Source organism: Sciurus vulgaris (genome assembly GCF_902686455.1).
Source record: "Sciurus vulgaris genome assembly, chromosome: 6".
NCBI classification, from domain to species: Eukaryota; Metazoa; Chordata; class Mammalia; order Rodentia; family Sciuridae; genus Sciurus; species Sciurus vulgaris.
Window position 1 is genome coordinate 165459088 of NC_136466.1, and position 21923 is coordinate 165481010.

The 21923-nt window shown below is 41.8% G+C and overlaps 1 protein-coding gene across 3 annotated transcripts in view; it reads left to right on the plus strand.

The window, feature by feature from the left end:
• Positions 1 to 21923, plus strand: part of SEMA5A (semaphorin 5A) — a 447525-nt gene that overhangs the window by 164511 nt on the left and 261091 nt on the right. For all 3 annotated transcript variants that reach the window (XM_079145300.1, XM_079145298.1, XM_079145299.1), the window contains exon 3: positions 1248 to 1444. In XM_079145300.1, coding sequence (XP_079001426.1) covers positions 1321 to 1444 — 124 coding nt within the window. In that variant the 5' untranslated portion in view covers positions 1248 to 1320. The remainder of the gene's footprint in view (positions 1 to 1247; positions 1445 to 21923) is intronic.

The window sequence follows — 21923 nt, forward strand, 5'->3', positions numbered from 1 at the left end:
TGTGGGAGTGGTTCCCTTTCTCCTTCTGGAAGTTTCCCTTAAGAAAATGGCTGCCCTAACCCACACTACCCTGTCCATCACAGATGAAGCTCCTCCCGGTTCTTGCCCCCTTTACCTGTGTGTCTATAAATAGAGTTGGGCTACTCTGGGACGAATGTTGGAAAGAGGCCAGAGCTGGTATGGCCAGACCCGTCACACCCTCTCTCTTATAAAAAGAGTATTGTCCCTCACGTGTTTATTGAGTAGATAAGTTATTTTGGGTAATAGATAGAAAAACCACCAATATCCTCCTCTGGCAGTCAACCCTTTCCTCCTCCAGGTGGGATGTGCACCCCAACCCTCCCTGGATGAGCCCTGAACAACATTCGAGAGCCACTACATACCCCTCTGCCCCTCTGATGTGCCTTTGATCCCCTTCCTTGGCATGGAATGGCCTTTTGAAAATCTCCATCTGTAGGAATCCTCTTCATCCTTCCTTATTACACTCAAACATGAGCTGCTTCGTGGGCCCATCCTGGACCCCTCTGAATGGTAGGAGTAATCTTCCTTAACTCCTGTTAACTTCAGCTTGGGCTATTGTTATTTTTATGTGTCTCTTACTTTGAAGCTTGTTAATCTTTTACATTAATACAGGTTTTTAAATACTCCCAGCTCCCAGCATGATACCCTCATTTCACCCAGGAGTCGCTCAGTTTAGATTGTATTTGATTGACACTCCATCTCTAATCGGAAAACCTCATGGCAGGTCATGTATAAAAGAAAACATGTATAGAATATGGATGATTTATGAGACTTGGGTAGCATAATCCTAATCAGGTTATTGGTGAAGGGTAATGGGTGTAGGCTTATTAAATAGAATGTTTACATGTAAAAAAAAAAAAAAAGGAACAGGCGGGAAATCCTAAGGCTTCCACATAGAGCTGTATGTTTGCACAAGGGGGTGAAGACAGACTTCCAGGGTGACACCAGTCAGTGTCGCACTGTTCGGTTGACAGTGCTTGGAAGTGACTGTGGTACTCAGTGGAGCTTAAGACTTGGGTTATCTCATGGAATTAGGGAGGGAGAAGTCTGTGTTCTCTCGCACACACGATCTGCAACATCACCCAGGAAAGGACTCTGCCTGTGCTCTCTAGGGCCTCTTGTCTCCACGAATCACAAACTGAAAGTTAATAATGAGGCTTTTCCAAAAGACCACCCCCCAGAAAACCCGAACTCGTGGTCACTGGTCGTTCTCCTGTGTGTTCTAGGCCCCTTTCACACATGAGGGGAGCAGGAGCTTCGTAGAAGACGAGCACCCTGAGTCAGAGACCCCTGCCCACCATGAAGGGCGCCTGCGCCATCGCCTGGCTGTTCTCAAGCCTGGGGATGTGGAGACTCGCACGGCCAGAAGTGCCCGCCGCGGCGCAGTGCCAGAGAGCTGAGCACCCCATCGTTTCCTACAAAGGTAAGGAGCAAGCCTGCCCGGCTGAGACCTGGCCAGTGAACTGTGGGTTCCATGTCACTGAGCAGGGACCGTGTAGTGACCACAGCTCCATCACCCTGGGGGTCTTGACTTGGACAGTGTCTAAGATAAAGGCAACACTAAGCGTTCCTCCACGGCAAGAATTTCATATCCAGACGGATCTCTGCTGTCTGGGATCCGATCACTGCTCAGCAAGGATCACCGTGGGTAGAAAACTCCTGTTACTTGAGGCTGCCTTTCTCCTGGGAGCCGAGGATGAACGTGTAACCCATAGAAAGTACAGTAAAACCAACTGCAGCTGAAAGGTCTGTGTGTTTGCATTTCCCAGCAAAACCTTACCGTTACCATGAAACTCACCCCTTTGCCTCTATCATTGCTGGAGAAAAACTGATTCCAAGCCTCAAGTTATCTCCATGGAAGTCCAGGGTGAATGAATTAACCTGTAAGGCCACTCATTTATCCTTAAACTCATTAGAATTTAGTTAAGGTCTTTTTATCCCAAACACTTGAAGCATTTAGGATGAAAAAATAAGTCTTTGCCCTGCACTTAGGACTCTTGTACTTACATTGTCAGCCTAAGTCAGATACTCTATTTTATTAATTCATTCAAACTAGCTTTTTATTTTGTTACTTCTTAACCTCTATACTATAAATCTCAAACATATATGAAAGTAGGGAGACTGGTCAAAGGAACACTCAGCCCCACACTTATCCATCCGTGGCTCATGTTTTTTTTTTCTTTTTTTCATTTAAACCACCCCCATACTCTATCCAGACTCATCGAATTATTTTGACACAAATTTAACAATTTATATAATTTTATCCATCGCTTTTCAATTTTTCGGTTTAATACCCTTTAAGATAAGGACTTCACAAAACCGTTTTTATTCCAAAAATGAAAAATCACCAAACAGAAGTAATTGAATAAAATCATCCAATACCTAGGGGTCCTGAGAGGTCCTCGAGAGCTCACGGAGACCTGATTTCTTTCTCCCTCTCCGCCCCCCCCCTTTTTTTTTTTTTAATAAAACCAGGATCATCATGAAGTCCATATATAGCAATTTATTGGTATATTTCTTGAGTTTCTTTTACTGATTTTTGTTCCTCATACAAATTAATTTAAAGAAATTGAGTCCTTTGCCCTGTGGTTTATTCAGAGACAGGGTCTTGCTGAGTTGCTAGGGGCTTTCTTCATTACTGAGGCTGGCTTTGAACTCACGATCCTCCTAACCTGAGCCTCCCCCAAGCAGCTGGGATTACAGGCATGTGCCACCACACCTGGCCCAGATTTTTCTTCATCAGTTATTTGAATATCCTGAAGGCACATCTCAAGTAGAAAGGCAAAATAAAAGCTTCCTCCTCCGCCATTTTTTTTTTTTAACTAGTAATGCAGTTTTCTAACCTTCAACAGGGCATGCGTTGGTCATCCAAAAAGGCCAGGGAGATGTTTGTTTGCCTTCCCCTCATTCTGATTACTGGAATCATTAGTACATGGATTTCTACATATTTGGTGCCCTTTAATCCCTTGCAGCTTTCCTCTCCTGGGTGGAGAAACTGTGGCCTTTCAGCCCAGGGGAGCCTCCTGAGATGGAAGGCAGAGTTCTTCTGACACCACCCAAGTTATCTTCGAAGGCTTTTGTCCTCTCTGAGATCATTCACAGCATGCTCCTCCTTCTTTTCCCCATTTCCTTCCATAGCTCTGGAAGTCACTCATTTCTGGCTGCTTGGAGCATGAACAGTGCTCACAGCTGGGCCTTTGTAGTGGACAGTGCTTAGGAAAAGCATTTTCAAAATTGCAATACACCATAAGCTGCGTCTGATACTTCCAGCTCATCCCCAGGACTCCAGGTCCTTTCTGAGCCTCTTCCATTTCTCCCTTCTCCTCTTCCTTCCTTCCTTCAGGGAATCCCAAGTGGGGTGCCATGATTCTTCCTCTACCCTTTCCCACAGAACACACGCTCTCATTTCAGAGTAGCAGCTCAGTGCACCCTAGTTGCTTTTGATTATTGAAAAGCCATTAAGATATTTTCTCTTCTTGGTCCTCAGGATAGTTCATTGGGGAATTCCAGTAGAGCTAATTATCACTGTAAAATCACTTGAAATAATTTTCTTCTGTGTAGCTATGCCACTAGTCCCAAATCAGTTAATTTCTTTTGTTTACTTTTGCTTTTGGTGTTTAAAGGTTCTTGAAGCTTACATGAAATTACTATGTAGTGTTTCAAGGTGAAATTAAGGAAATGTGGGGTGTTTGGGGGCTCTATCTTTGCTCCCTGTTTTCTTCACTGTTTCCTCCTCCTTTACTTGCATCTTATGATTTCTATTTCCTTCCCAATATAAACAAAGCTGCGTATAGACAATTATGAATAAGCATCTTTTCGACTCTCTCAGATAAGAGGCAGCATCTCTTCCACTAGTTCCTGGGGAGCATGTTTGGATATAGTGATGCCTGGTGGAGAGCAGCCTCTGGTAGCACATAGACCTGACACCGTCCTGCTCTGTGACCTGCAGCTGTCCCCCATGCTGAGCCCTGGTCTTCCCTGCTGAGTGACGCCTAGGATGTGTTCTGCCATTTGTGGTCAATCGTGCCCCCACAAACATTTCTTCATATCGATGCGGGGTTACTGTGGGAAGAGGTTCCGGGCGTCTCTGGGTGATTGTAAGTGCTTTGAGGAGATTGCCCTCTTCCCTCTCATGAAACTCCAGCCATCTGTCCTGCATGTGAGGATCCACGTTGCTGCAGCTTTTCCAGCAGAGTGTGAGGTCAGGGTTTGGGATTCATGTCCCCTGTAATTCATAAATGGCATTGTTAGGGTTTAGATATGAGATGTCCCCATAAGCTCGTGTGTAAGATAATGCAAGAAAGCTTAGGGTGAAAGGATTGGGTAATAAGAGTCTTGGCCTAGTCAGTGCAGTAATCCTCTGGTAGGGATGAACTGGGCAGCACCTGTAGGCAGGCAGGGTGTGGCCGGAGGGGTGGGCCGTCGGAGGTGTGCCCTGGGGAGGTGGAAAATTAGATACGAAGGGAGAGAAATGTTGTCTTAGCCAGGCAGGGACATGGGAGCAAGGAACAGCTTTTAATAAAGCATTTTAAATCATCTTTAAGTGGCAATGGCAAAGAGCCAGATGAAGGAAGGTCCTGAAGAGAGAAGAGAGTGGGGGAGAGGATGGAGCAGGCAGAGTCTCCGAGATGTGGGAGGGGAGAGGATGCTGGGAGCAGGTGAGGGGTTACCTCATAGGAAGCAGACTCCACCCCCAGTGGAGAGGCCAGAGCACCCAGGATGCAGCAGGGAGTGGGGAGAGGGCAGGGAACCCCGAGACCTCCCGTTCTGACAGAGGAGTAGACAGCCTTGGGCCAAGAGGCCACGGGTTCTAGGAAGGAAGTGCTTCTCTGAAGAAAGGAGAAGAATGTTGATAAAACACACACCAGAGGTTCCCTGTGGATGGTGGAAGCCCAGCCAGCCCTGGAAATGGCTCATGTTCCTGCTAAGTAGGTGCACCGTTTGCATGAGAGCTTGAGAGAACAGGCTGAGACACTGATAAGGAAGAAAAAGCAGAAGACCCGGATAGTGTTGGCTGTAGAGTCGTGGTTTCCACATGCATTTAAAATGTCATGATTTAGTGTTATGCCACGGAGGCATTCTGCTCGAGAGCCTATAATGGGGAGGACTGGATGCTGAAGTGACCTCTTCATGCGGCTGAGCATGCTTTGTCAACGTCTGGATTCCATGTACCTGGCCAGGCAGAAGATGCTGTCTGGATCTTTTTTCGCCAGCCTCTGTGAAATATTTGCCACCACAGGCTCATCCTGTCTAGCGGAGTTCATTGCTCAACACGCCTAACAGCTTGCTGTGTTTGCAAGGTTGTTCCCCTGACGGCGTGCTCTGGAATATTTATCCATGACTGTGCAGCCGCTGCTGAACACCCCCGCCCGTTACCTATGCCCCATTCACACTTATGTCCTTGTCATTTGCCTAAATGTCTGTTCCACTAAACAGGGAGAAAATAGTGACCCTTCCAACAGCATGCTTCCCAGCGTGCTTCCCGAGTCTCATAACCATCTCTGAAATTAGTTTTAAATGTTTAATGTCTACTTAAGGCGGTAGTGCCATTTTCTGCTTTTGTTTGTTTATTGATTAAAGTTTACCCAGCATGCTGGCTATTTAGAGAGTGTGCTTCAGTAATGGGAATTGGTTTATGGGGAGCAATTTCATATTTTGAAAGACCACTGGCGGGTGAGTCACGCCATTCTCCGGCTCCCTTTGCCGTGAGCCTTAACATCATGACACATGTGGAGGCCTTTCCTCAGTGTCTCTGCTGGCACCGTTACTGTTAATGCCCGAGGTGACTCCTGCCTGCTGAATCGGGCAGGGCACTACCAATTTCCACCCCTGGGCCCCTGGGATCTTCGTTTTTGACTCCTTGGTGGGGTGCATGTCTTTCTAACTCTGGGCTCACTGACTGGCCTGGGGATTGTGTCGGACTTAATGGAAGAGTCGTGTGGACTCTCAGTAGAGGGTTAGGGCCTGGGGCCTGAGCGTGGAGGGCGCCCAGGGAACTCAGTGTCTGCTCCTGCCTGGGCCTCGCTGGGCGGAACTGGCTGTCCCACCTGGCCTTCTGCTGCCTTCCTCAAGGACCGTGGGTTCAAACAGCCGCCTTTATTCCCGCAGGTGATCTTAGGTGATCGGAAGGACTTTAAACTTCAGCTTTGCTCTGGAGCCACAGTGTGAATGAGTGTTTTTCATGGATCCTTTCTTTCTCTTTTGAGTCATGTCATTATGTTACATCACACATGTGTGTGTTCCAATGGTTTTGTCGAATGTTGACAATAGAAAGTCGCACACGCTTTGCAGCTTGTTTGGGCGCTTCATCGTGTTCACTTGCTGGGGTCCCCGCCCCTCTTCCACGCTGAAAGCTATTTTCCACCACTCACACAGGTGGCCACGTATGCATCTCCTGCCCTTTCTCCTGTCCCCTCTGCTCTTCCCTGGCTGTCTGCACAGGACCCTGGCCTACTGGCCTCAGTTGGCCAATCAGCTGCTCCTCTGGGGGCTGGAGAAGATATAGTCTAGACAGCCTCAGTTACCCTTCACGGCACAGCAAACTGTAACCTGTTAGGAAGCAAGGGTGGGGCTGCTGGCAGGGCCCAGGGAGTCGTTTCGTGGCAGTTTCCTTGCATGTGTGTCCCATGGCTCCATACGTGTCCCTCTGTACCCCACTCTCCCTGCGTTGGGCTGGCCGACGAGTCTGATGTGCCATCAGTGCGTGGAGTCATGACCATGGTGGGTGTTCTCTACAGTCTAGGGTCTAGCACCCGTTGCTCTCCTGACAGAGGTCGCGCTAGATACTGTTTAGAATACCTACAAGATTTCAGAGACGTGAGAGTTTTTGAATATATAAACCTTGGGTAAAATTGCTTCCAGTACTTCTCTGTATTCGTCTAGTCTCAGACCTGCCTTTGTGACCTTTAGAAATCATACGTACGTGGGATTGAATGATGGTGCCCTACTTTCTTTAAAGAAGAATTAGGAACATTTATTTTAATTAAAAATAGATTGTATTACGTTAATTTTAATATTTAGTTTTGGTATTTTCATATGAACCTGATTAAACTATAATGAGATATTTCTAACTGTTGAGATTGTCTTGAATGAAACACTTTTCTCCATATAAACTGAAATTCACAGAAACCAGTGTATTCTCTCTTCTTTCACTGTGGCATCTGGGTTATTCCTCCTGAGGGTTTACCTGAGAGGAAAGAGTTGTGACAATTCTTTTTAAAAATCCTTTGTTCCATAGATAATCTATTTTTTATTACCATGCAATGACTGGATGTTTTACTTGACAGAAGGTCAAAATCACAAAGGTAAAATACACAAACCTATATGCAAATGAAGCACCAAGTATACCCCTATTTTTTACATTAAAAGCTGCACTTGGGCATGTGTTTCTGATTTTAGAGTGAGGTGCTAGTTTTCTACCTGGGGAAATGGTACATTAAAATATATGACTTTGTAACCCTAGAATACAGATGCATAATGATTACTCCTGAATGCCTACAGAGACTGGGAGACAAGGAAACATAAAAGCAGGGTACCGTATTCATTGAGTAAGTATTGGCTCCAATACCGTGATTGTACTTTTACGTTGTTATTGATCGCTGGCAAGCACCTAGGGAGTCTCTTGCACACTTTTATAAACAATGATTAGGATCTGACAGAAATGGTTTATTGAGTTTTGAAAACCACTCATTTTCATGTTACTTTTGCATCCTAGTCCCACTAATGAAATCATTGATAAGATTGAACAGTCATATATTCAGATAAAATTTTAATTGTTTTTGGTTGATTTTTCTCAATAGGGAAGTATGTTTTATTACTCTGAATCTTGAAATGGATTGCTTTCTACATGAATTAGTTCAATGTGACCACATTGAAACTGGAATTAGACTTTCTAAATTATTGTCAGGATTCTGATTTAAAACAGTGATTTCATTTGGCCTGGGTACATTATTGTATTTTATTTATCTTTAAGCATAGTATAATCTTTCTAAGCATTAAAATGGGCCATTCATCTGTTTGACATACTGAAGGTAGATACAATCTCATCGCCCTTGTTTTAAGTATGAAGAAAAAGCTGGAGATTAAGTGTGGGTGCATAAATCTTAGATTTTAATTGAGTAGTGTTTTCCTGTCTCCTCTGCCTCCTCATATCAGAGCCAGGTAAGCAACCAGGATTCCACTGAAGAACAGACTTCACGCCAACTCTTGCAGAGAGCATTGCAGAAATTCCTGTTACCAGGAGGACCAAGAAAAGACTAGAGTGAGGGCTCTAAATTTTATTCATTGTGTTTTCTAATTTAATCAACACTTAACATGTTTGTTTTCCTCTGTCTTTTTTGGCTGTTGGGGAAGGAGGGCCAGAAGGTACACTTTGGCTTTAGGAGGAATTATTCTTTAATTTCTCTCTTTCCCAGTTCCCCCATGGGACTCAGGGACAAGTCTAATCAGCAGCTTTGCAGGAGGCAGGAAGCTTAGCTATTCTTATTCATAACCCAGAGCATTGCTGGACTCAGTGTCCCCACAGTGGCACTGTGTACTAACGCAGGGAATGAATGGGGCTTTTCAATCCCAGATGGGAGGAAGTCCTGGTTATGCCGTTTGACCATTGCCACCTTGAAAATACCCCTGGGCAGCATGTTAGGTAGCTGACAAACCTTATTAACTAAAATCAATGAAATGAGACCCTGACGCCAGGAACACTGAGCGGAGCGCTCCAGGTAGCTCCCAGACGGAGCTTAACGATTGCCATTCTCATTTATATTTTTGATTTTGTTCCACTCGATTCTCTGGCTTCAGCACACGGAGCATTTTAGCTCCTGCTTCGTCGAAGATAAAAGCAGAGGTCCGGTTTGTTAATAATTCAATCAATATTTATTGAGTGCATATAATGTGCTGGAAATTGTTTTAGTCACTAGGTTACACCAGTAAGCAAAGCAGATATAAATCCTGGCCCACAATGAGTTTATGTTCTGTTAGCGAGACAGATGGTAAAGCAATGTTAGGGAGTGGGTTCCACGCTGGTGAGGGCTGAGGGGAGATTCAAGGAAGGGAAGGGGTAAGGGCAGGAGGGACTTGCAGTTGTCACTTGGGAACCAGGTGTGCCAACATTCACCTTTGCCTCTAAGCCTGGTACCTGTTCTCATTTTTAAAAAATGGACATGTAACACTTGTGCATACATATGGGGTACCAGTAATGGTTCAGTACACATACACGATGTTGGGGTCCAGATCAGGGTGATGAGCATCGCCTGTCCTTAGACATTTGCCATTTCTTTGTGCTGGAAACCTTTGATCTCCTCTCTTCTTGTTTTCTATAAAACACATGGTAAACTGTGTGCCCTCTGTCTTCTCTCTGGATGGCTGGTCAGGGGATTGGTTGCATTGCTCAGGGTGTTAGACTACTGGGTTCTTGCTGTGATGCATGAAGTGGGGTCCAGTGGGAACCAAGGAGGCTGGGAGCCTATGGGGTAACCTCTGCGATACCAGCAGAATGGGGACCCAGAATCCTACATTTCAGGAGCAGGCTGTGCTTTTTTCGAGTTTGCACCTAAGCTACAGCAGCTGGGAAAGACCCTCTCAGCAGAGGCCTCTGGGGGTCCAGCCCAGGGTGCCAGCAGGACCCTGCCTCTGGGGGTCATGCATTTTTCCTTTTGGCTCTCCCAGGCCCTTTCCTCAGTCTTCTGCCTTTTCAATTCTTATAACAGCTTTATGGCCATTTCCCATGTTAGATTTCTCAATTCGAGCTACCTTGTGTAATTTCTGTTTTCCTACCAGGTCATGACTCATAAAGACCACTGAGTCCAGGCTTCATGGAGGTGAGGGGCCCAGGCCACGATGGCGGGGAAACAGCATTCCTGGCTGAGGAAAGGCCCTGAGGTGGGAGCATATTTGCAGGTTTGAGTAACAGCAAGGAGGCTGGGGCAAGTGAATGAAGTGAGCCCCAGGGGAGAGTAGCAGAGATGAGATCAGAGGGCAACATGGGCCAGGTCTGGAGAACCATTAAGGACTTGGGTTTTATTTTTAGTGAGATTGAAAATGACTGGAAGATTTTGAGTAGAGAAATGATGTGTGATCTGATGTGATTTAAAGGACCCCTTTGGCTCCTGAGCTTAGGACAGACTGCCTTGGAGGTGGGTGGCTGGGCTGCAGGGCAGGGGGACCCTGGGCTGATGCGTAAGCCTGGCTGCTGAAGCTGCTGGCCTGGAGCAGGATGTGGGCAGCATGAGGAGCAGGGCCGTGTTGTAGACAGCTTGGTTTGGAGGCCGTGTCAAGGGTTTCCTTTCGGCTACGTGTGTGCTTTGGGAGAAGGAGATGGTAAAACTTTGCACTAGGCTTCTTGCTTGTGCAATGGAAGACAGGAGGTGTGATCTATTGCAGTGAGAAAGACCCTAGGGGAGGCACTTGAGTCTGGGGGCTCTGCGAGCTCAGTCTTGGACACAGGAGTGTTGGATGGCATATTCAAGCCTGCAGTGCTGGGCAGCAGGCTTAGCTGGTGGTATTAGGACTAGATGTCATTTAGTTATTAGGCTGGATGAGAATCTCAGGAAAGAGTGTCGTCGATAGAGAGAGGAGGCACAGTGAGTTGCCCTGGGCCAGATCAAGACAGAGTTTGGAGAGACGAGAGAGCAAACAGTATGGAGAAGGGATCATCAGAGATGTCCTTGAAGTCAAATGAAGAAAGTGTCCCTTTTTCCAGTGTAAAGACTAGATAATTGACTCTGAACACCAGAAAATCAGAGGCCAATATTAACTTACCAGCAGGAGAAGAAAGCCAGCATCCCTGAACCTGGCCAGGATCCGCCCAAGCAGTGGAACCACCTGGCAAATGAGTGTTTCAGATCACCTTGGCTCAGGCCACTGATTTTGAATCTGAATATCTCTTGAATAGCAGCCAAAGAGTTGCCGTAGTGATTTTTAAGAAACAGTGTTGTACTCAGCGTCATTATCTTAAAGGAGAAGTCCAGAAGTAGGTCTGGCCTCTTAACTGAGGTCAGGTTTGAGTGACTGTTGAGGGTGGGAGGAACAATATGGTTAGGAAGAAAACAATATAAGCATGATTCATTCAAACTTCACACTCATTTGAATTCTTTTATTTCTTAATTCCAAAGGGTCAGTCCTACTTTAAAAAAAAAAATCCTCAAAACACAAATGTGCAAATCAAAAATCGTCAATTCCTTAGTGGGGAAACAAAACCTTAGACCATAAGTCCATAGTCTAAAGCATAAATTCAAACCCAAATTAATTAGCTTTGAGAATACAAATGCAAACCCAAGCAGAGTACATAAATATGTGAATTCTTTTTTAATGATAGTTTTTAACTATAATATTTAATATTACTTGGAAATTGTAGACAGATTGTCAGAGAACTTCCATGTTATTTGTCTCTTGTTTGTCCAAGATCTGATAAACAGATGATCACCTTGAAAAATGATGTAGAGAACTTTAGCATCTGATTGTGATGGCCAAGGGACTTGATTTACCTTCTTGCTTTAAATAACAAGAAAAATAGATACAGTATTAGAAGCTAAAATCTTCAGGCAGTGGATACCGTGCAGAGTGGGATTGTGATCACTTAAGAGAAGGAGAAAATGAGACGCCCCCGTGATTGCCTCAGCTTGCTGGAAGGAGTTTGCAAGATAGCGTAATGATGGGGAATCAAAGTAGGGTAGGATCTTGCTGGTGTGAGCTCTGAACACTTGAGAATCAAACAGAAAATCAGAAACGGAGTGATGCGTGAAGATGATATTGGAGGCTAAGCAATGTAATTCTTAATAACCCATGGCTAGGAAAAAAGTCTAAAGGAAAAAATTGAAAATAATTTCTTCTGAATGGTAATAAAAACATCATTTACCCAAATGTGTGATATGCAGATAAAGCAAAACTTAAGGAAAATGATAGCATTTACTTAGGAATGGAGAAAGGTCTATTATCAATGACTTAGGGTCTCTTTTAGGAAGTAGGGAAAAAAAAAGGCAAATTCTATCCATAGTCAACTGAATGGAGGGAAAAACAGAGATAAGAGCATAAATCAGTTAACTGGAAAGATTGTAATGAAAAATCTGTAAAATTAAACCTAGTTCTTTGATAAGATCAATGAAATCAATGAACCTCTAGCAATAGTGATTAGTAAAAATAGATGAGACAAAATTTATCAATGTTAGGAAGAAATGCCTCAGAGACAGCACTACAGGCCCAAAAGGATAGCCATAGAATACAAGGAATAGACAACTCCATGCAAACTTGGGAACTTAGATGAAATGGACAAATTCTTTTAAAGATTCAGTCTACCCCAAGTTCTTAAGAAACTGGCAATCCCAGGCATGATGGTCTGTACCTGTTGACAGAGGTACTTGGGAAGTGGAGGCAGGTGGATCCCTTAAGCCTAGGGCTTTGAGGCCAACCTGAACAGTTTCAATACATACATACATACATACCTACATACATACATAAAAAGAAAGAAAAAAAGTCAAAAAGAAAGGCATACTGACTCATTTTATGTTATTAAAGTGATTTAATTCATTGTTAAAAATTTTCTAACAAAGAAACTTCAAACCCAGGTAACTTCAGTTGTGAATTTTACCAGCTACTTAAGAGGAAAAAAATGATTCCAATTCTATCCAAACTTTGATGGAGCAGAAAATGACAAAATGCTTTCCAACTAAGCTAAGGAGCAGATTCACCCTAGTATGAAAGCCAGACACAACATTCCAAGATGCAACACTGCAAACCCAGATCTCTCTTGAACATATGCACACAATCCTTAATATCATCCAAACAGTTAGACCCAGCAATTTGTAAAAACAGGATAATGTGTTGTGTCTGAGTGGGTTTTATTCCATAAAGGCAAGGTTAGATGGTATTTCAAATATTTAACATTTGAGAATCAATCAATGTACAACAATGCTATGTTTGACTAAATTAAAATAAATTACCTCCACAGCTAAAATTTTGACAAAATTCACCACATGTTCATAGTAAAAACTAAAAGTAGAAAATATTAACTCAATAGGATAATAGGCATCTGTAAAAATGCCTAAATGTAACATAGTACACGGTAGTAATGAGCTAAATGGTATTTTCATGGTTAGTTACCATTATATTTGCCATTGAAAAAGGTAGTATTCCGCAAATAAGGTAATATAAAATAAATATGCAGACAAATATGTAACTGGCATATATATTGAAAGGAAAATTCAAGTTACTTTTTGTTAAAATTATATATATAGAATATCCAAATTAACATTTTAAACATTCTATTGAACTAGTAAGTGAGATTCTGATAATTTTAGCGTATATAGTGAACTTTTATGTTCTGCATTATTAACTAACAATTGCAAGTTTAAAATGTCATGTACAATAGCATCAAAAATAAAGATACACTTAATAAAATAAGTGCAGTAGTTATACACTGAAAATTACATGACACTACTAAGAAAATTTAAAAGATCTAAATGAATGAAAAGACATTCACAAATTTGAAAACCCAGTGTTTAAAAGCAGCAATACACAATCTATGCATTGTAACCATTTCGTATGCATTCTGACCATAGGTTCTTGCAGATCAACTCAAGATATTGTCATGCTTTTATTGTTGAAATGGAAAAGCTGATTCTAGAATTCACATGGAAATGCAAAGGATTTAGAGTAACTGAAATTATTTTGAGAAGAAAAGTTATGTTGGAAGATTTATTCTGTTGAACTCAATGTGATAAATTTCACAAGGCAAATTTTGAAGATAGTAAGCAGAGAAAAGAAATAGTTCTGTACATATAGTATCAGTTTCCAATGAAGGGACCATGGTAATTAAATGAGGAAATAAATAGTAGTTTTTAGCAAATAGTATTAGAAAAATTGCACCTTTGTTTACAAATAGCCAACCACAAATTTCACTGCACACAAGATCAAAAACTGACTTATATGAACATAGATTTAATAAACTAAAATTATAAAGCCTCTAGGAGAGAACATGAGAAAAGTGTCCAAAATTTTGGGTTACTTAGGATTAAAAAAGAAACACACAAAAGAAATTGGATAAATGGGACTGCATCAAATTATAAGATTTTGCTATTCAAATACAATTAATAAAGCACAAGAAAACCAAAGAAAATGTGTGAAAATATTTGCAAATATATATCTACTAATGGTCTTTTGTCCAGAATAAATAAAAATACAATGTGATGTGACAAAAAGTCATCTAATTAAAATATAATGGATGAGAGATTTAAATGGGCAATTTGGCAAATATTAATATCAAAGCCTGTTGAAAGACTTACACAAATCCAGAAAAGTGATTAAAATTAGAACACTGATAATACCAAGTGTTGACAAGGATGTGGTGCAATTGTACTTTTGTTAATTATAGGAAAGTGGTGTCCCTTTGGAAATCAAGCTGCTGCCTCTTCAAAAGTTACAAACATATTGGGGTTCCAGCAAATCCTCTTGTAGGCACTTACCTGAGATTAGTTAAATGTCAAACAATGTTTATACAGAGATTTGTACCCAAAAGTTCAGGGAAGCCTTATTTAAATAGTGTGAAACAACCCAATATTTATCAGAAAATGGAAAAATTATGTAAAAAGGAGTAGTAGTAGGCTCTAAAAAGAAAGCAAACTACTTATAAAGAAAACAAATAAAAATTTTAGGTGAATGTCAAGAGCATTAGAGAAAGTGAAAGATTTCAGATATAAAGGACTGCCTAATACTGTATTATCCCATCATGTGAAATTGTATGGAAGACAAGAAAGACTAGAGAGAAAGCATGCCCATCTGTGGTTGTGTGGGTACGGGGTGAGGAAAGGGATTGACTGCAAAGTACATGTGAAAACATTTGAGTTGAGACCCTTTTCCTTCTATCATGAGGTAGTAGGGGCAGGGTTTACATACTTTGAATTTTATATTTAAATATGCAAATATATGCAAATATCATTCTACCTCAATAGATGGTTAAAAATAGTGTAATTCTGATGGTGAAGCATAGCCAAGTCAAGCATCATGAATCCAGCAATCAAATTGCATAAGAAACAGTCTGAGTTCATCAAAACACAATGCCATATTTCCTTGGCACTAAGACCAGGCACTGTGTGTGTACTTTATAATGAGAAAGATAATTATGAACAATGTATCATGTAACATTTAGTAGAATATATGTGAGTAGATGTGTTATGAATGTATTAGTAAAGCTACTTGAAATTCAAGATACTCAAACAATAACTCTCCACAGAAACGGTTTCATAACCAGTGTTTGTTTACAAAGCTATTTTAAGGGCTTGAGAACTCTACAGTTTATGTTAACTAGATGTAACAGAGGTAATTTATACAGACAGCCTGTTTCCTAGACGCTGCCCCCACTCAAGGGTAGTGTTTAGAGGAAAATATTTCTGACTCTTACATTTTAAGGTGTTACCACATCTGAGAATTGCTGATTTGTAGATTACTTTTGAATTTAAGTGATAATAATACTTCTTGGAATTAGTAGCTTTTAAAACCAAGGAGAAGAAGTGAGGGAGAGAGAAATTTAGCCACAGTACCTTAAGTGGTGATACCTGCAGTTGCTTTTCTTTTTGAGGTTGAATTTCCTGTGGTGGTTCTTCACATGTTCCTGTTGCTTAATAGGAACGGGGCACTGAGAGAACACTGGCATAAAGCAGTGCTGCCCAGTGGGACTTTCTGTGAAGCTGGGGGTCTTCACATCCATGTCAACAAATATGGTAGCCACTCACCACGTGCAGTTCTTGAGGACTGACACATGGCTGCTGAAGTAATGGATCTTTAATTTTATTTAATTTTAGTTAGTTGAATTAAAATACAGTAGTCGCTTGCCGACTGTGGTGTTGCATAATGCAGATATGAACCTTTGTGCACCAGCACAATTAATAAGAGCAGTTGATGCAGACTGTCTTTCCTTGTACGACTGGGCAGAGGGTTTTGTGTCCTGGTATCCTCTCTGAGTCAGTGTTTTGGAAAGCGTCATGATTCATGTTTAAAGAATACTGGACCAGCAATAAGAAAACTGTAATTGTTATCCTGCTATTAACGGCTTCTCTGATGTAATGGAAATCTCTTGTTGTCTTTTCTTTTGGTCTCAATTCTTTAGGTGACAAATAAGTATAATGGGCTATTGCATCAAAAGTCTATCACACTGATAATTCTGTTACCTTTTAGATTAACAAAGTGAAGTAGTTCAAGAGACATTGGGATATTCTTTGTCTCTTCAAGAAAACTCATCTCTTGATCCTGAAACACTAGCACAGTAAAATTCTGTATTGCAAAACTATAAGAGAATTTGAGTGTTGTGGTTTGAATGAGGTGTCCCCCGAAAGCTCACATGTGAGACAATGCAAGAAGGTTCAGAGGAGAAATGACTGAGTTGGGAGAGTCTTAACCCAATAAGTGAATTAATCTCCTGATGGGGATTAACTGAGTGGGGGAGCATGGCTTGAGGAGGTGGGAACTGGGAGTGCAGCTTTGGGGTATATATTTGTACGTGGCAAGTGGAGACATCTCCTTTTGCTTTCTGATCAGCATGTGAGCCATTCCCCTCTCCCACCATGATGTTCAGCCTCACCTGGAGCCCTGAGGAATGGTACTGGGTTTCTGAGGACTGAGACTCTGATACCATGAATCCTTAAATAAACTTTTCCTCCTTTAAAATTGTTCTGGTCAGATCCTGTAGTCACAGCAGCAAGAAAGCTGACTAAAACATTGATACTTCTATTAATAATGTTGACGCTGGCCTCATTGTTATAATAAATACTTAGTAGGAAAATTAATGGCTTTTCTTAGAATGATGCTTTGGTCTTTCATTTATATACATTTCCACAATTAATTGACATGTAGAGATTAGAGTCATATTCCATTTTAGACTCAGCTCTTCTTTTTGCTACCTGCAGTTGAATGATTCAGAGATAAAATCCCTAACAGATGGTTTGAAGTATCAATGAAGTGAAGTGTAGAAATCCTTGCTCTAGATGTTGGTTGGCCACCAGGCTACTGTATCAATGAGACATATTTTGGTTGTAACAAATAACTGATCGGGAGTAGTTTCAACCATAAAGGTATCTGTTATTCCCTCACTCCATAGGAAGACTTGGGCTGTCCCGCTTTGGATCAGAAGCTGGATGGGGTCATGGAGGACCCAGCCTCTATTATTTTTCTGTCACCCCATGGAGCTGTCTTTTGCTTCTGGTTGTTACTTCATGTTTGCATGGTTCCAGGCAGTGCTGAAAGTCAGGCAGCAGTGGGAGTTGGGGCAAGGGCTTCCTGACTCATCTATGTCATATCAAAAATCAACAACAAAAGCAAAAGCTCTCATAGAAAATGTGTAGGATCATTTACTAGTAGGTGGCCAGTGCCAAGACATGGGGCTACCTTGCTGTGCAGGTGGAAAGGAAGGGTCTGCGAAGAGGGGAGGGGAGAAAGCCTTTTTAAACTCTTGAGTCCAATAAGTCTGGGACCAGGGTGAGATGGGAGAGGAAGGTCCCTTGGTGCAGCTATCAGAATGTTCAGTGATCGAGTGATATTTAGGATAAAACAATATGATTGCAAGAAAATCCTGGATGAACCATCTCTCCAGATTTTAAATAAACACAGGCTCAGTATGCTCCTGCCAAGTCTTATTGGAGGTCCCATGTCTTTAAAATCTTGGTAATTTGCTCAGCTTGAACTGTTTTGCATTATTTTAGACCTTTAATGTTCCATTTATCTTGACTGCTGGGATCCTTGGGTCCCTCTTAAGTACTGCACTATAGGGACGGTGTTTTCCTGCCCTGCTCTTGTCCCAGACCTGACCATTCTGCAAAACTGAGTTCTGTCAGCACAGAAGAACTCTTCCAGGGTGGCTCAGCTTGTTGTAGAGCTGTGTGTTGCTGCTTCTGTGTATTTTCTCCTGTGTTTGCCCCGTGGAACTCATAATGCATGTCTTTTTGTATGCCTTGTGGAATACACCTTCCTCCGATTATATTCAAAACCCTGGTGATCAATAAACTGTACATTCTTCCTACACTCCACACGAAGGAGCTTTCTGAACAGTGGGTACTCAATACATTTTTCATTCAGTAACCGACCAGGCACTCTCCTGACAAGAAGAAGAAAACTTAACGTTAGCAGATCATTCCCAACTGAATCTGGGGTGCCAAAAAGAAAAGAAATAATCTCTCATTTTTGTAAGATCTTTGTATTTTCAAAGAAATACTATTGAAATTCCAAAGGGAATGCCTCAGAACCTTGAGAGCAGAGAACACTCTGTGGGTGCTTTCTGATGTCCTTTGAGGTGACATGGACCAGGTGATGGGGATTGGATTCCCTTTGAGGTTCTCAAAAATCTATCGTGGCATAACATTATGGAAACTCTGATTAAACAATGTGAAAGTGGGTATAAAAATCCACTCTCCCATAATTTTGATTCTAGTATGTCTTTGGACTGATTAAATACTATTGGAGGCTGATAAACTGTTTACTTGAAACCTCTTGAGCTTTCTTTCTCCTCCAGGAGCATGAGAAAAGCAAGCTGTCCCTCATGGGGAAAGTCTTAGAATTCGATTAGGATGTTCCTTGTGAATTCAAGTGATGCTCCTTCAACAAATTTTATATGAAAAAATTTCATCTAGACCTGTGAAGCCTGACTAATATAGATGTAGTGTAGTAGGAATTACATGCAGGGCCATAAAATAAGTTTGTATTAAGGGCCAAATGTATTATTCACACCATTTGTACAATGTAAGTGCTTCACTCTTGGAGGCGTCTGTGTAAAATTGTTCAATGTCTTTTTTGATTTGATTCAGCGTTTGAAAGCTCTTGAGGGCGATGCTTGGTATTTAGGGGAAAAAGAGAAAAGAGAAGAACATATGGAAATAATAAATGTGTATAGTTGGTTGTTAAAGATACCTGCTATGAGAAAAATTAACTTACACAGCAGTGAGAGAAAGAGTAGGAAGATTATAGTGAACTCTGCATGTGTTTAGCATTACTGTTCTTATTTAAGACTTCCCCTTCCTCCTGAGCCAAACTTGAACACCCAGTTTTTTTTAGCAACTTTTTTTTAAAGGCATCCAATGAAATACTGTGTTTTTTTTCCAGCTATATCCTGCCTAGTCACCCTGCCTACTTCCATATGCCCCATTTCTTCTAGCCACTTGAGATGCCTTTTTATTTTTCTTCGATTCAGCCACCCATTGCATGAATTAAAAATAGCTTTGGCTGCAATGAGCCACTGACCCTTTATGGCTCTGTATCTCTTGGCTAGGGCCATACAACTGTTGCCTGGGTTTAGGGGGAGGAGAGATGTGGTTGGATAATGTTCTGTCTGTGGTTTGCTTTGTAATTCTCAAAGCCTCTAGTTTCCTCTACCTCCATACTCAGGAGAAACTCCAGTTGGTATCACCAAGAATTTCACACTCCAAGTGAGAGAAGGATTTCTCCCCAGGATGTGTGATTCTATTATGCAGCAATAGCTCTGTGACTTCAAGCCAAGTGAAAACATTTGCTAGTTTGGAGCTATTTATTCAATCTCCCACCATCTGACCTTCTAGAACTTCTCTCATCCTGGCAATTTTCTTCTGACTTATTCCTGCCCTATCATATTCTTGTGACCCCCCTTTCCTGCTGCGGTAGGTGGGATAGCAGCCATTAACTGTGTTTAAGTGCAGATCCAGCAAATGACCACATCTGCCTCCTGGCTCTGTTTGTTTTTATCATCTGTAGAACATTAACTGGCCAGCATGGATTGGACAAGAACCATCTTCAGATGAAGTGAAACACAAAAGATTGTATCAGTACTTGGCAGTAATTTCCTGTGTGCTATATTTGTTCATGCTTAGATTAGGAAGACTTAGGCTTTTTAGAGTCTGAGACCAACTTCCTCGGACCACATGATCACACAAAGTAATGTCCAAAGGATCTAGCATGGTTATAAGGTATCATAAAAAAATCTGCTCCAATGAAATTTACAGTAGAGTTCTGGGATCTTTAATTAGTGGGTTTTCCCAATCATATTAAAAGAAATAAAAAAAGTTAAAACTAAACAATGACATGTCTTCACAAACATGCTGAGAGAGGCAGTCTCTGAGAAATCCTAAAGAGAGCCTCCCAGGGCGGGGGAGGTGCAGAATGGTTTCCAGGCAGCCTGTCCTTCCTCCTGGGCACTCACAGGTGCTTTTGCACATGAGACTTAAGCTTCCATGGAGACTACTGACTTTCTGATTTAACCTCAGTGTTGTACTGCTGAGAGCATCTCACACTCTACGTTTATTTAGCGTAGTAGCATACAAAGACTTCGGGATGTGTGTAGATGGGATCCTTAACACTGTGGGGCAAATGGATTAAGGTTATGCTCACTTTAGTTCTTAAGTTATCCTTTTTTGAGTATAAATAACTGTAAAAAAAAAAAAGATTTACAGTGGCAGTTTACATTCTATTTTAACAAAGAAGATAGAAAGTAGAAAGTAGAGACTTAAAACATTTCTCTTCCCTTAAGAATTAAAATGTTTATCAACATAAAAATTTGGGACTAGCACTGGAACAAATTCTCTCTGCCCATTTGGGGTAGTGTTCTTTGTTACTCCGGAAATTATATGAAAACCAAGGAAAATAGTGATTCTGTAAGATTTCTAGCAAAACAGTTGACTAAGTTGATGGGAGCAATCCCTTACCCAAAATCGATAGCTGTAAAAAATAAGGAGCTGCCCCCAGAGCATGTAAAGGACCGTCCCAGGGGCTAGAAATCAAAAAGAGGAGTCAAGACTGGATTCCTCAGTTGGTAACAAGTTCAAAGGCCTCAGGGTTGAGGTTTGAAAACATTCTTGGGGTGGGAGAAGGCGGGTGGCTGGGGCTAATGGTCAGGGAGCGCAGAACCTCAGCTGCTCTGACAGAGCTACAAGCCACAGTGAGTTTTCCACTTTCCAAGTGGAAGTTTACAGGATCTGTCTCACCCTTCCAGGAAGAGGGAAGAAAACTGACCGTAGGTGAAAATCATCTCATGAAGCGGAACGGAGCTCCAGTCCTGCTCTGTAGACTCCTGGCAGTATCTACAAGTCCTTTACTTTTCAAGGATGGAATCAGGACCAGACACCAACACCAACTCTCAGGGTTAGAGAGCGCCCTCTAGTGTTATCCCATGCCAGGGCTTCTGCTCTTGTGGCCTGAGCTCCTGTGGGCATGACTGTGGGTGAAGATTGACTCAGAGGCAAAGAGTGCACACAGGTGAGAGGAGAAGTGGCTCCAAGAGATAGCAGGTACGCCCAGAGACAGACCAGCTCCACATCCACCTAGCAGACCAGCTCCCAGCAGATTTCAAAATGTGAGACACAGGTAGGATCACTATGGTCAGAGCTAGGTCCGAAGGTGGATGAGGCCGTGGAGACCGGTAGTGAAGAAGAGTAGTATGTGTTGGGTAAAAATTCTGCAGAATTCTGAGACCGTCATGCATAGAGAGATTAGATCAACCCATATTTGAACTCAGAGTAAGGAATTTATGTAAGTATTTATCTAGAACTTATTATCTAAAAATATGACTCAGTTCTATATCACAGAAAAAAATGGAGGCCAGGATGCTACATTTAAATCACTTTCCCTCTTTTCTCTATGAACAGAACCGTATATTCCTCTTGTATTTTCAAAAAAAGAAGTATGTGGTACTGCGTAGGCTTGAATTTTAAGGGGGATGTTCCATATTTACTGTTGTACTTGAAGCAAGTACTTCATAGATGTTGCTGGAGAGTGTCCACAGGTTTAATTCTCTGCTGCCCAAGAATGCATTACTCTATCCAGTAGGCAGAAGAAAGTAGAAAATTCAGCATTCAAAAGATAAATTATCAACTGTCAGAGAAAATTATCAAATACAGAGCATTTATCTTTTCTTTTCTTGCTTTTCTTTGCCCTCTATCTTTTGAAGTTCTAGTGTTCCTTCA